Source organism: Acipenser ruthenus, chromosome 18 (assembly GCF_902713425.1).
Source record: "Acipenser ruthenus chromosome 18, fAciRut3.2 maternal haplotype, whole genome shotgun sequence".
NCBI lineage: Eukaryota > Metazoa > Chordata > Actinopteri > Acipenseriformes > Acipenseridae > Acipenser > Acipenser ruthenus.
In genome coordinates, this window is record NC_081206.1 from 15,613,550 (window position 1) to 15,626,872 (window position 13,323).

Below are 13,323 nucleotides of genomic sequence, written 5' to 3' on the forward strand. Positions count from 1 at the left end.
ATTAATTATATTATCAACAGCAGTTTGTTGAAGGTGAAGTAAATCTTTCATTATTACCCGATAAGGGATGACTGTCTGGTACAAAGACACTGATCAACAAGGCATGATAAAAGGCATGCCACTAATATTTGTCTTCGCTTGAAGTCTTCTAAACACCAGAGGTCGCTCATGCATTTCCTCCACAAAAACAGTGTTTTCCTGACATCCGTGACACTTTCAGCATGTTCCATTTCACCTGCAATGATTTGATGTTGTAAGCATCAGATAAACCAAAAGAACACTGAACAGAGAGAGAGAGAGAGAAAGAGCATCTGCTCTAGTAAAAATCATGAAGTTTGAAAAGTGCAATATGAAACCAATAGAACTCTGTTTGGTTCACTTGCATCTTATCCAGACTAAACTAATTTGAAGTCACTTTAAAAGAAACTCAAGTTCGCTTGAATTTTTCTGGTAAGAAACAAACCTAAAAAAAAAAAGTTAACTTGCAAGTGAACCACAATTCAAATCACTTGCAAGTGAACTAGGTGTAAAAGTAAGATCTCTTTATAATGAAAAACACAACAAATTAACAATTGGTTTATATAAATTTAATAAATTCTCTTCAGCACAAAATTACAACAAAAGCCACAGCAAAATGTTCTACTAGATGCCAGGATTTTAGAGCAAGCAAACGTGAGTATAAACAGGGGCCTTAACCAATAGCAAAACCATTTACAGCCATTTCCTCAGCTTTACTAGTCCAATTGAACCCACCCTCTCCCTCCCCACTAGGCCCCTATAGTACATTCCCTGTTAAACACAGCATCACATTTACAGATCGGTTCCCCAGGTTCATTGGTATCACCACCCTTCCCCACTTTACTAAAAGAATTGTCACTTTGCTGTGCAGAGCCTGGGGGGGGGGGGGGGGGAACAAACAAAAGACACCTATTTACTGCTTATGGGTTACTGTCCACTCCTTTAAGCAGAATAAAGTAGTTCAGGGTAATAGTATAACCCTCAATAAAATTCACAGCATCGTGTCACTGCCTAGATTTAGGCTCGCTGTCTGTATAATTTGAAATGAAGAGGCTGTTCCAGAACTGCATTGCAAAAAAAATGCTAATAAGGCATTTTTGGTATGGCTAGGTAACCAATAACACCATCCTGAAAAAAAATATTTTAACAGCTATGTTAAAACACCAATAACCAACCCACTTAAAAGGGGGTGTATAATAATGTCACCGAAAAAAAGAAAAAAAAACGTGTGCTTTGCAAACAAAGAAGTCCACCAAGAGACATCACTTGCTATAGCAATCTTCCATGTATGAAATGAATTAAGCCAATGAAAAACTATTAAGGGGTAGAAACTTTATTCCAAAAAAACTCTTTAGGTAACATTAGCTGTTGCAATCCCATACAGGCTGCAGTTTTCAAATAAAAAAAGAATAAAAAAAAAGTTATGCCCACAGTTTGTATAAAGAGAGCATTTCATATGGTTTTCTATTAAGCAACCTACAATAAATCACACCACCAGCAGCTGCTTTAACAGACCGGACTGCAGTTCTAACCAGCTACGAGAGCTGTAACTAGATCTACAGATACAGCTGATGCAGGCAGGGAGACGGCTCTCAGTGCTGGCTCTCAGCCGAGGGGGACCGGGATCTGGACTGCCTCTTCTGCACTGGAGGGGAGTGGGATCGAGACTTGGAGCGGGAGGGGGAGCGCGGGGCTGCCTGGGGAAGGGGCTTCCTCTCTGGGCTGCGGCTGAGTGAGCGGGACCTGGTACGGCTGTGTTTCCTGCTTCGGCTCCTGCTCGGGGATTTGGAACGGCTCCTGGATCGGGAACGACTGCGAGACCTGGTGTAGCTCCTGGAGCGGGAGCGGCTTCTGCTCCTAAAACAAACACATTTACATTAGACCCACACATTTTTTAGTATTTAAGTTTAGTTATAAATACCATATTACTTTGAATTAACGCAGCAGCGTTTATTTTACATTGCTAAAAACCATCTGCGGCGCTAATTCAAGAGCGACAGTAATAAGAAGCACTATGGTTTTCAAAAAGCGTAATTTTTTTTCCTTGTTTTTATTTGAGGGAGGTGTATATTGAAGTTTATTTCTGAGGATACAACTTGATCTGGATGGCAAAGAAGTCCTACAACTTTACACTGAAAGGTGAGGACACATACCAGTTTACCGTGGAGAGGGAAATAATAAAGAGAGAATGTCATTTCATCACCAAGGAGATTGGTTTATTTTCCCTTTCTTTTCTTACAGCAGTTTCTAAGAGTCGCAGGGCTGAACTCTAATATCGGTGCGTTTCTTTTTCTTCAACCAGCAAGACAACTAAACACTTCTAGCCTCCTGGTCCAGGCAGGGCTTTGGTGAGAAAGATGAGTTGATCCCGTGGCTACCTCCTAACAGCAACGCTACAGCGAGAGCTACACTAGCTTCTGCTTGACAATGACACACCAAAACACCCCACCCTCCGAACTTCCCGTTTGAATCAGGATTCTGCAGTCTCTTATTAGCCAAAATACCATGCATACAACAAAAACAGAAATGCATTTAAGAAACTTTAATAAATCATACAGCTCCTAATTCCTAAATATACTGTGGCAAAGTGATTAAAAATCATTATATAAGCTGGAGAATAGAGGGCTTTATTTCATCTCCGGTTTTCTCCACTAGACGCCACAGTTCTCCGACGATCTGCGGATGGTTCAGGTGCTAAGGAGTTCTGATCATGTGTTTGAAAGGAACCTTGTTGTCTTTAACCCTTTGCAGTCCATTTATTAAGTGTGTGTCAGGCGCGTCAGGTCCAATTTATTTTCACACGTTCAGTTAATTTTAGACGTGCTGTTTAAAAGTATTTTTTTTCCCCACAGTCAAACGGGTTTAAAAGGCCCTGCATATCAACAAAGCACTCACTAGGCATCTCCAGCTCCGCCCCACCCTTTAGTTCGCTATAGCTTTCACATATGCTAAGAAATAAATAATAATAATAACAGTCGTACATACCGATCAATCACCTCCTGATCACTCGTTTTATCACCAAACGCTTCAATAATGCGATCCAAGTCTTTATTTTATTACTATAACATCTCAAAAAAGCTCTGCAAATGTCCGTGATATTCTATGAGCGCTGATGCAGTTACAGCCAGCTTGTTTCCTTAGGCCGCCGTTATCTGATGCCAGGGGCAAGTATGACTATTCATGAGATACGCCTTTTTTTTTTTTCGGCTTGTCTCGGCTCCTGTCGCTCCCACTCGGCCACTGAATGGTTCTCGGCTTTTTTCGGAGAAGATACGACTAGAAACCCACTTTTTGCATCTTTTTGATGTCGGACAGGGTCCGACATTGGACCGGATAGGAATAATTGCAATGTAGGACCAGGTCCGACATAGGACCGCAAAGGGTTAAAGGGCTGTTAAGATGATGGACACCTGTATAAGAGGAAGCTTGTCTGTGTGCTTTATTGAGGGTTGTAAGGAGACGTGGAAGTGTTTATCGAAGTCAGCTGTGTGGGAGTTCTAAAATACAATAAATAGCGAACGTGTATCATCTCTGTTCTGAAGGCCAGCGTTTACTGTGCATAGTTCCATCTGTTGTGGATACTGTATTACCTGCACGTTTACTTCCTGTGTGGAATTAAACTATAAGTGTGTTCAGGGAAACGGCCTAGCCATCCTGACACCATCGTAAGGGTCCAGAAATGATTGTGAAGTTAGCGCTCGTGTACGAGCTAGGTTTGTTTTGTTTATTTGTTTGTGTTTGCATCCCTGTGTGGGAAATTAATAAAACAAACACCTCAAGTGCAACTACATCCCCTGTCTGCAGCCTGCTTATATGGTATACCTCGGTCACACTGTTACCATAGCTATTTATTTTAGTGCTGCTGTATTGACCCCTGCACCAGTATCAGTGCACAGTGCTGCTGTATTGACTCCTGCACCAGTATCAGTGCACAGTGCTGCTGTATTGACTCCTGCACCAGTATCAGTGCATTCTTTTGTTGTTTGGGTTCCATAAGCTTGACAGTAAAATACCGGTATGCTCCAGTGTGGAACTGTATTCTTTTAAATACATTTTTCAAGTTTATTCAATTAATTTTGTTTCTGTTTGTAATGTTTTGCCACACTGTTTTATATGTGTTTCTTTATTAAGTGCTGTATTTATTTGAGCTGGGGTAGGTAGGTAGCTTACATGTTTCATTATTGAGAGTGGCGTCTTTAAAAAATCTGATATCTGAGTGCACAGCTTATTCAAGGGTGGCGGTAATTCAAAGTAATACGGTATACAAGATTCAACTTGCTTTAACACTGACTTGGATTATCTAGAGGACCAAGGTGATGTCTGCTGTATCCATAAACGTAAAAGCTGGAAGTGTGCAACTAAAGGCATACAGTTTGTCTACTTTATTTAACATTTACGTTTTAGAGTAATTATTTACTGCATTAAGTAATAGTCTTGAATTACGAGGGGGAACAGTAAACCAAGTATAGTACCCTTTTACAAAACACGTATATACTTACCTCCTCTTGTGTTCTTCAGTCAGTTTGAGTTTGCGTCCGTTAAGCTCAGTGCCATCTAGTTTATCAAGGGCGTTCTTCATATCGCTGTGTGAAGCAAATTCCACCACTCTGGAAACAAACAGAAACACACATATTTCAGAGAGGGATTACAGGGAGACCTACAGGATTTACTGGCGTTAGTACAGCAGAACCCCTTCATTCCCTATTTCCATTACCTCCTGCATATACAGAGAAAATAAAGTTGATGGCACAGAACCCATGGGAATATAATGTGTACTAAATGTGTTCAGTAACCCTCTGAAAAGTGTCAAGCGCAAATGATGATTAAACAAATGAAGGTAAAATACAGGCAATAAACTTAGTAATACTGAATGGTTAAGATGGAGAAGCGAATAATCAATTAAAATCTTTGTTGATGACTGTAAACTAGTCTACTTCACCAGTAACCGTAGCAGCACTAGCTGAAACCAGTTCTGGAATGTAATACATTGTGGCCTGGTTTGTACAGGAACTTACCCTTCATTCTTGTTGGATCTGTGTGCATCCACAAATGTGACTTCACCAACCTTCCTCATCATATCCTTCAGATCCTGGTTTGTAAATAAGAAAACACGATGTTACAAAAACACACATCAGCAAGACAAACCTCTTATTTGAAGGTTACAATTTTAGAATGTACATTAGAGCTCAAACACATTATAACAAAACAATGCACACCCCTCCCTCCCCCTTCCTTGTGGGAAAGGGCAGCTGGAGGAACTTCAACCCCCTCCACAGCCTGTCCTGCATTAATGGACACCAACAGCAGAGTCAAGGATCAGCCACTCAGACTGAATGCCCAGTTGTTGTGCATTACCTGGAAATCGCATCTCCTCGGGGAGTCGGGACCCCACCCTAACAGGTAGAGGCTACATCCAAACCCATGGCCGTCTGATGAATATTTTGAGAGTGTTAAATCCTTTCGAGTTCTGAGCCGCATCTGTGTACCCAACCACTACTTTCAGAAGGCTACAGCACATTACTTTGGCAGCATTCCAGGCATTTACTAACAAGAACAAAGAGCAAAAACAGCAGGAACAAAAATATAAAAAAATGGAGAATCATCTTTTACAGATAGTCGATTATCCATGTAGGATTATTAGCAGTCCACAACACTAAAATAAATGGATTAGACAAGTAGCTTACTTAAGTGTGGAAGGAAAACTGTTAACGAGATGTGGTCTCATTACGAATGGCCCTACCAGCAGGGAGCATTCAGTCTTGAACATGCAAAAGGGTTTCCTGCAGGCAAGAGATCTAATCAAGGGTATAATATTCCACACTACAGGTCGATACCATCAGCTTAGGACACCGTTGAATAGCCTATGACAGCATTATCAAAATAAACGTGGCATCCGAGATTAAAGGTGACCGTAATACAGTGAATAGGAAACGAGCCAGCAAAAGACACAGTATGACATACTATAGTCTACTATAGTCCCCGTTTCTAAATTTGCTCAAAGTCAAAAGACAAGAGCCTGTCAAAATACTGTGTAACAAGTGTGTTTTGTGGTCTCGCAACTCACATTCAACTGACGATAATCTGTGACATGTAGCATGAATAGGGCTGGCTTTACGTCAAATGCATATCTTAATTGTATTGTCCATACAGCTGAACAGTCAATCATTATGGGAACCAGCTGCTTGAGCAGATCACCAACAGTACAATCTGGCTGCACAATGTACCTGCTAGTTCTAAATTGGTAGGTGCTGGTTTTTGGTTACGGCTTAAACAAACAAAAAGAAGGGAAAGGAAATAGCTTAATTGGCACAGCAAGCAGTGGATGCCTGTAATCCTGATAAAGCACTGCAGCCAAATACCACTGTCCTCCATCCTCTCAAATTCAAGTGTATTCAACTTGTATCTACTGAGAGAAAGCCCTCCTCCCACCCCAATCACATTAGCTATTGCGCTACTTACCATTCAGAACCCAGGGTGGACCTTAAGCAAAGAGCCACTTGTCCAAATAGCAATCGGACCAAGCCTTGTATAGCCTTTGAGAAAGGGATGCGGCTTTGGGTTTCGGAATCCAACTTCCACAAGAAAGGAACCACCAGAGTAAGGGGGCTTCAACTGTTAACACCCCCTTCCGCCAGCAACAGAAAAAGAACCAAACGGGGGGGGGGGGGGGAACTGCAGGCAGGGAAGCCAGACCACAGACCCTCCAGATTGCAGCTATGGACCTCCTAAGGCTGACCTGCTAGGGGACCCCAGCCAAGATATAGACCACCGGCAACCATGTGTAGGGAGAGGCACCAAATGGACACTATTCAGGACAACAGCAGAGGGCGCTAATCACAACAGACACTCCCCCCTTGTCTCATAACGGAGGGGGGGGATGCAACGCCGCTCAGGAGAGACCAGATAAGAGCAGCTGTTAAAAAAAAGAAGGTTTAAGACGTACTTGGTTAGAAGCTTAGAAATAAAATGGATTGTTTATATCTACAAAACTGCTTAACAAAAAAAGCTGTAGTAAAAAAAATAAATAAAAGTATTGTACAGTATACTGAAGCTTCACTCATTATTCAAATCTGAGTTTTAACCAGCATCCCACGTATAAAACTTTGACGTAAGGGAGGGGGTAGAGAGTACAAACTGACAAGTGGATTTAATTGTTAGACAAAGAGATCTGATCAATCTAATGAAGTCTGGGTAATGAATCCAGGACAGAGCACCAACAAGGAGCACTACATACCCTTTCATGGCTTGGCTGAGCGAGGGTGTACCTGCATATTGCTGGTTCCAACAGGGTTTACAGAATTTAGTTAGTTTTATTTTTCAAGGAAGTGTTCTGTTTATCAATGGGATGGCAGTTGTATGCCAAAAATCAGAAACAAGCCAAGTTCAGCTGGAAGATTAAATTAAACTTAGATCAGTGCTCTAACCTGCCAACTTATCCTGGACGAGAGGTTCTCAACAACGATTCTGTGCTCAGTGCGCACAGGAGGACCATACCTGCAACACAAAGTATACGCTTAAGGCTGCTACAAAAGCATGCAATGGCTTATCAGAAACATGTTTGTCAAAGTGCATTTCAATGGTTAAGAAAAAGGCTTGTCTTCATGCATTTTGTACCAGCTTTGCTTTAAAGTTACAATCCTACGGAATAGTCAGGTGCATTTAAGAGTGAAGTGTAGCAGACCTGGGGTCAATTCCAATCATTCTTGTATTTTCAGCTACTTTTGGTGACACCATTTGTTTGAAAAAATAAGCTATATAGTATGTTTCTGTATTTGTACCGGTGATTATTGCTTGGTTATTTTGGATAACTACAATAAACATGTTAATGTGTGATGTTGTAATGAATGTAACTAATTGAATAAACCAACATTGTAAATTTCAGCAAACCATTATGTTAGAATTGTAATTGTAATTGGCTCCAGGTCTGAAGTGTAGTATCTTACATGGAGCCGTGAGACTGACGATAGCTGCTGAACCGCGGAGAGAACCTTCCACCACCACCACCACCTCCTCCACCACCACCACTTCCACCTCCTCCTCTTCCTCCTCCTGCTCCTCCACCTCCTCTCCCTCTGCGAGACCGGGCATGCTCTATTGTGACCCTGCGTAGAAACCAAACAAGAGAGTTAATCTCATCACTCAATATCACAGCCAATACATTGAAGAGATTAGTCTCTTTATTCTGTGGGTGGTATCCTTGTGATAACTTAGGGGGTATCTTCAAAGTTCAGTAATATGTTGAGTAAATCTTTGCTATTAAACATGAAATATAAAATATAAAGCAAAGAATACACTTTAAAAAAATGAGATAATTGGGAGTAAATGTACTCAATTCACCAACGGTTTTAAAAAGATCCCCTTAGTACTAGAATGAAAGCCAATCCTTGGTGCCTAAGGCCAATTTAACTGATCCACTCGGGAATCCATTTGGTTATTTTGTGGGGCCAAACAGCCAACCAAAACTGTCCAATTTATGGTTATTTAAATACTAAAATCATACCTTAGCCTTACAAATCTATGTATTACCTTTCACTGCACAGTTCTTTCCCATTCAGTTCATAGACTGCATCCTCAGCATCTCTGAGGTCATCAAACTCCTGTATAACAAGCAGTCAGGCATCATTTTAACAATGGAAATTTAGTGCAAAACAGTTGCTGGGCATGTGGTGTACATAGGTTTGCAACATCTCTATATACAGCTTTGAATGACCAAAGTGTGCTCCAGGTGTTTGAGCATGGGAAGCTTAGCAGCAAACACATCAAGAACAAATCTTCAGGAAACAATGTTTGAAACCTGCTAAAAGACTTAAAATCAAATCATGTTAAACTAGTATGATATAGTCAATTGGGTATACTGTCCCATTACACCCTTTTTTTCCCCACGTATATAACTAAATATACCTTGTAAGCATACAGCAAACGCAGCCTATTTAACACGTTTTTTCCCCCATTGTAAAATGTGTATACCCTATTACTATGAATTACCGCCGCCCTTGAATAAGCGCAGCACTCTGATATCAGATTTGTAATAGATGCCGGTCTCAACAATGAAACCTGTTTATTTCCCTCTGATATGCGAGCTCAACAGCTTTCAGTTTAATAGGTAAGACTTCCTTGTTGACTGATCAAATTGTATCCGCAGAAATTAACTTCAATATACGCCTCCCTCAAATACTGTACAAACCACAACAAAAACGGCGCCTTTCAAAAAACGCAGCACTTCTAATTACCGCGGCCCTTTCAAAGTAATACGGTATGTAGTTCTAAAGCTGGATAGCAACGCACCAAATAACGTAAAGACACTTACCACAAAGCCAAAGCCGTTTTTTAGATTGATCTCCTTAATGTGCCCAAATCCTTTGAAAAACTTCTCCACGTCCCTCTCTCTGGCGTTGGGGCTCAGCCGACCAATGAACACTCGACATCCACTCATTTTTAAATGCTTCACTGTGGAAAACACAAAAAGGAAAGTATAAATCAACTTCTTAATTTTGTGAGCCTCCTTATAGTGCAGGGGTGTCAAACATAGAGCACTCTGGTCAGATCCGGCCCCCTGGAGCGATAATTTGTTTATTCAGTAGGATACATGTTAAAAAAAAAAAAAAAAAAAAAAAAAAAAAAAAAACATTAAACACACAATATAAATAGATTCAGATCCATTTATTTAACACTCACCAAAAGATAGACAAATTACATTAGTGACTGCTACTGCTGTTTCCTGATACCTGGGACCTTTGCTTGAACCAGCGCATCAACATCTGGCGCCAGCTTTGGCAGAGAAAGCTTGGCGCTTCTCAGGACACACTATTTCAACAGCTTTTAGCAGCATTTCTTCAAAAATTGTCCATCAGAAAATGGTGACTTGTGAGCAATCACATAGCTTGCCTTAACAGCAGCATCACTTATGCTACAAGCACTGGTAAACCGATTGCTGCTTTTTCAATGACGGTACTAATTTATCTTCATGTAACTTTCCTGTATATTTATCATATTTCTTGCCATAGTTTGCTTCACACTGCAAAAACATTAAACGCAGCAAAGAGGCCAGCAAACCGAGATGACCATTTCAAGTGATCTCGGTTCACTTGGTTTGACGCACATCCTGGTGAGAACGTGGTTTCACATATCACTCCAATCTGCATCAAAGGGTCAAACGAACTTGGTGTAAAAGTGCCGTTATTTGCGAGTAAAGGGACGAGTTCGTTTGGATGCGAGCTAAAGTTAGTTTTTTGGTCCTTTTCCATTTTTTTCAGGAGCGAGTTCATTTGTGTTCACAATGCAGTTTGCAAGTGCACTTGTTTCTTTTGATGTTTACAATATCTGTAAGGCATGTTAAAAGATAGTAGCTATTGATGTATTGCTCCGGTTTTTAATTTTGTTAATGTTTCAGATTCTTACATATTGCTGTGGACGAAAGAACCTATCACACAGTTTTCTCCATTGGGATTTACGTTCTCTCCAGTCCTTTTCTATTTTTTTTCTTAATACACACCAATGCTGTTTCTATTATTTGGGCATCTCTATATTCTTTAACTAAGTGAGGGGTTATATAAAAGTGGATGTTTACGAACTTACTAAAAACTTAATAGTTTTTGTGCAGATAGTAACATGCTAAATGAAATTTAACAGTAAATTCATACAAACGTTTTGACTTTTTATCAAGTTAACATGCTAAGCAGTACTCTTTTGTACGACTTCATTGCTATGACATTAAGAGCCAAGGTTAGACAATAAAAAATTGTGTCATCAATATAAACTCCAACTTAAATTCAAATGTTTTTGCTTTTGGATTTGACTACTTAAACAAAAGGGAAAAGTTCATAGATGAATGGGATTCGGTAGGACTTCTATTTACCATTTCTTAAACGATTTGCCGTCAGAGTCGACTAAAATGTTTGATTTGGTCTCCCCACACTTCACATTGACAGTCTCCATGATACTTTATTGAATCTCTCCAGCTTTCTAGCCCCGTGTCTGGTGGCTCATTGCCGAGTTTAACAGTTCGTTGAGCATCACCTGCTGACTTTAACAGTTCAGGACCACAAGAGTGTCACCAAGTGATGTCATTTTTTTTCCCTAGCTCTATTCCTGAAGAGACCCGCCCCAATGAAGCTGGGGGAGTGACAAGTGTGTGGTTTCAACAGAAAGACTGCTGTGATTGGATACTAACCGAGAGGCTACAGCTGCTGTGATTGGGCACGGAGTTTTGAAGCATGGAGTATTAATAAGACAGGGACAATATATAAACACAGTTCATTTTTACCTCAAAATCTAATGTTGGATTGTTATGGTGACATTGTATTTATCTTATATAATAGTCTGTTAGATAGCTATATAGTTAGATAGCTATATAGCATTACAATATTATTTCTCAAGACAATATTAGGATGCACTTTGTGTAAATACCAAAATTGTGTTTTGTTACTTAAAGACGTTTAACATTTAAATAAAAACTCCTATTTCCACATATTAGGGAGTGCTATTTTCTTTTAACAGTTTACATCTTGATGGTCTCCAAGTACGTTCTGTTTGAAAATCTCTAGTCTCTCTCTACTGTGTAATATGGAAATTGAACTGTCAGGGCAAATCCTTCCACTTGTGATCATTGTTTCTGCTGAACTGGCCTTGGGTAAAATGGCGTTGTCAACAGTAAACGTATCTGCGAAACATGGTGGTTATTATTATTATATAGAAAATGTCAAATAAGGTGTTGCATATAAATGTCGTGTATACAAAAACATGTGCGTCCTAAAATATTTTAGTAACAATATTGTATAATACCGAATACTACAATACACACATCAGATCCATCTAGTGGACTATTATAAAAAAATATACGTCACCATAATCCGATCTTTCTACTGACTTTACTGTACTTCATAACTGCTCTTATCTGTAATGTCATTTTGCAATGTGATATTTTGTAACAACTGCAAGTCGCCCTGGATAAGGCCGTTTAATAAAAAATATTAATATATATATATATATATATATATATATATATATATATTGTCCTCTGTCATGTATACTCTCCCGCCCCCTCTCCATCCCTGCTTCAAAACTCCACGCCCAATAACAGTAGCCTCTCATTTTGTATCCAATCACTGCAGTCTCTCGGTTGAAACACCGTTATTACGCACCCAGCTTCATTGGGGCGTGTCTTCGGGAATATACAGGTAGAAAAAAATGACGACACCTGTTGAGCAGAAGGCGAATAAAACAACGCGTCATACGCTATCTGCCTGTCTAACGCTTGATTGACATTTGTGAATGTCACAAATGTGCCTGATAACAGGAAGGAGTGATGTATGAGAACGTTCTAAAATGGACACCGTATAAGTAGTTCAAAATCAGCGCGGAAGAGAGACAAATATTACTGACTAAGAGAAAGTGAAAAGGGGAGTTTTAGAATTTGTTTTGTTGCAGCAGCTACTGGCAGCAACATAATCAGCTTCCTTAGTGCCAGTAAAAACCCTACTGGTGGAAACATCTGCAAAACAATGCTTGCATTTGATTTACAGCACATTATGTTGTATTTCTGATACGTTTAAGTCGCTGGGAAAAAAAAGTAATTAAAAAAATACGTCGAAAAAAAAAAACACCACCATAGTAGAGCTATATGCTTTTGACCAAATTACGGACATCGTTTTTTTTTTTTGTTTTAGTCACAGAAATGTTTATTTTTTTCCCCCGAAAAAATAATTGATACAAACATTCCTTTACGTGTACATTTTGTGTATTAAAATCTCAAGCGCATTTTGCATAACTGAATTCCGAGTCTCGTGATAGCCAGGGAGCCACGAACATTTTTCGGTTTCAAAGTAAAATTATTTATTTTTGCAGTTCCCTTTTCGGACTAAAATTGTCTTAACACTTCTGGCTTATTGAAATGTCTACATATATGTTACACACAATCAAACTATCCGAATATTTCGCGTGAACGGCCTCGGCGTTTACAGGCTCGCTCAAACACTTACCTCCTTTCTCTCCGACGTACGCTGGAAAATGGTGACCCAGTCAGCAGGCAACCGGAAAAGGACCCAGAAGGGAGGAAGTATGCAGCACGCGAACAGACACGCACGCATCTAGAAGGATTCGATCGGTCACGAGCATGGAAACTCCAAGCAGCAATATGCAAATCAGGCGGCCATATTGCTTAGGCAAGGAACTGCATTCCCTGTAAGGCAACAGATAGGAGTGGAGAGAGAAGAGGTGTTCGGTTGTAGTTTAAACTTTGATTTAATACGTTACAATCACAAATATTACGTGAAAATATTGATTAGGGATATAACAGCCTGTGTACAT

The 13,323-nt window shown here is 40.0% G+C and overlaps 1 protein-coding gene across 1 annotated transcript; it reads right to left on the minus strand.

Annotated features, from left to right (window-relative positions):
- Nucleotides 1-572: 572 nt before the first annotated feature.
- On the minus strand, nt 573-13,110 carry LOC117419606 (serine/arginine-rich splicing factor 5-like). The gene is made up of 8 exons (XM_034032513.3): nt 12,996-13,110; nt 9,326-9,465; nt 8,545-8,615; nt 7,962-8,120; nt 7,443-7,512; nt 5,034-5,107; nt 4,518-4,625; nt 573-1,875 (listed from the first exon to the last, which is right to left on the minus strand). Exons 2-8 carry the CDS (start codon nt 9,449-9,451, stop codon nt 1,611-1,613), a joined length of 873 nt encoding a protein of 290 aa, XP_033888404.3. The 5' UTR covers nt 9,452-9,465; nt 12,996-13,110; the 3' UTR covers nt 573-1,610.
- Between the last annotated feature and the right edge of the window lie 213 nt (nt 13,111-13,323).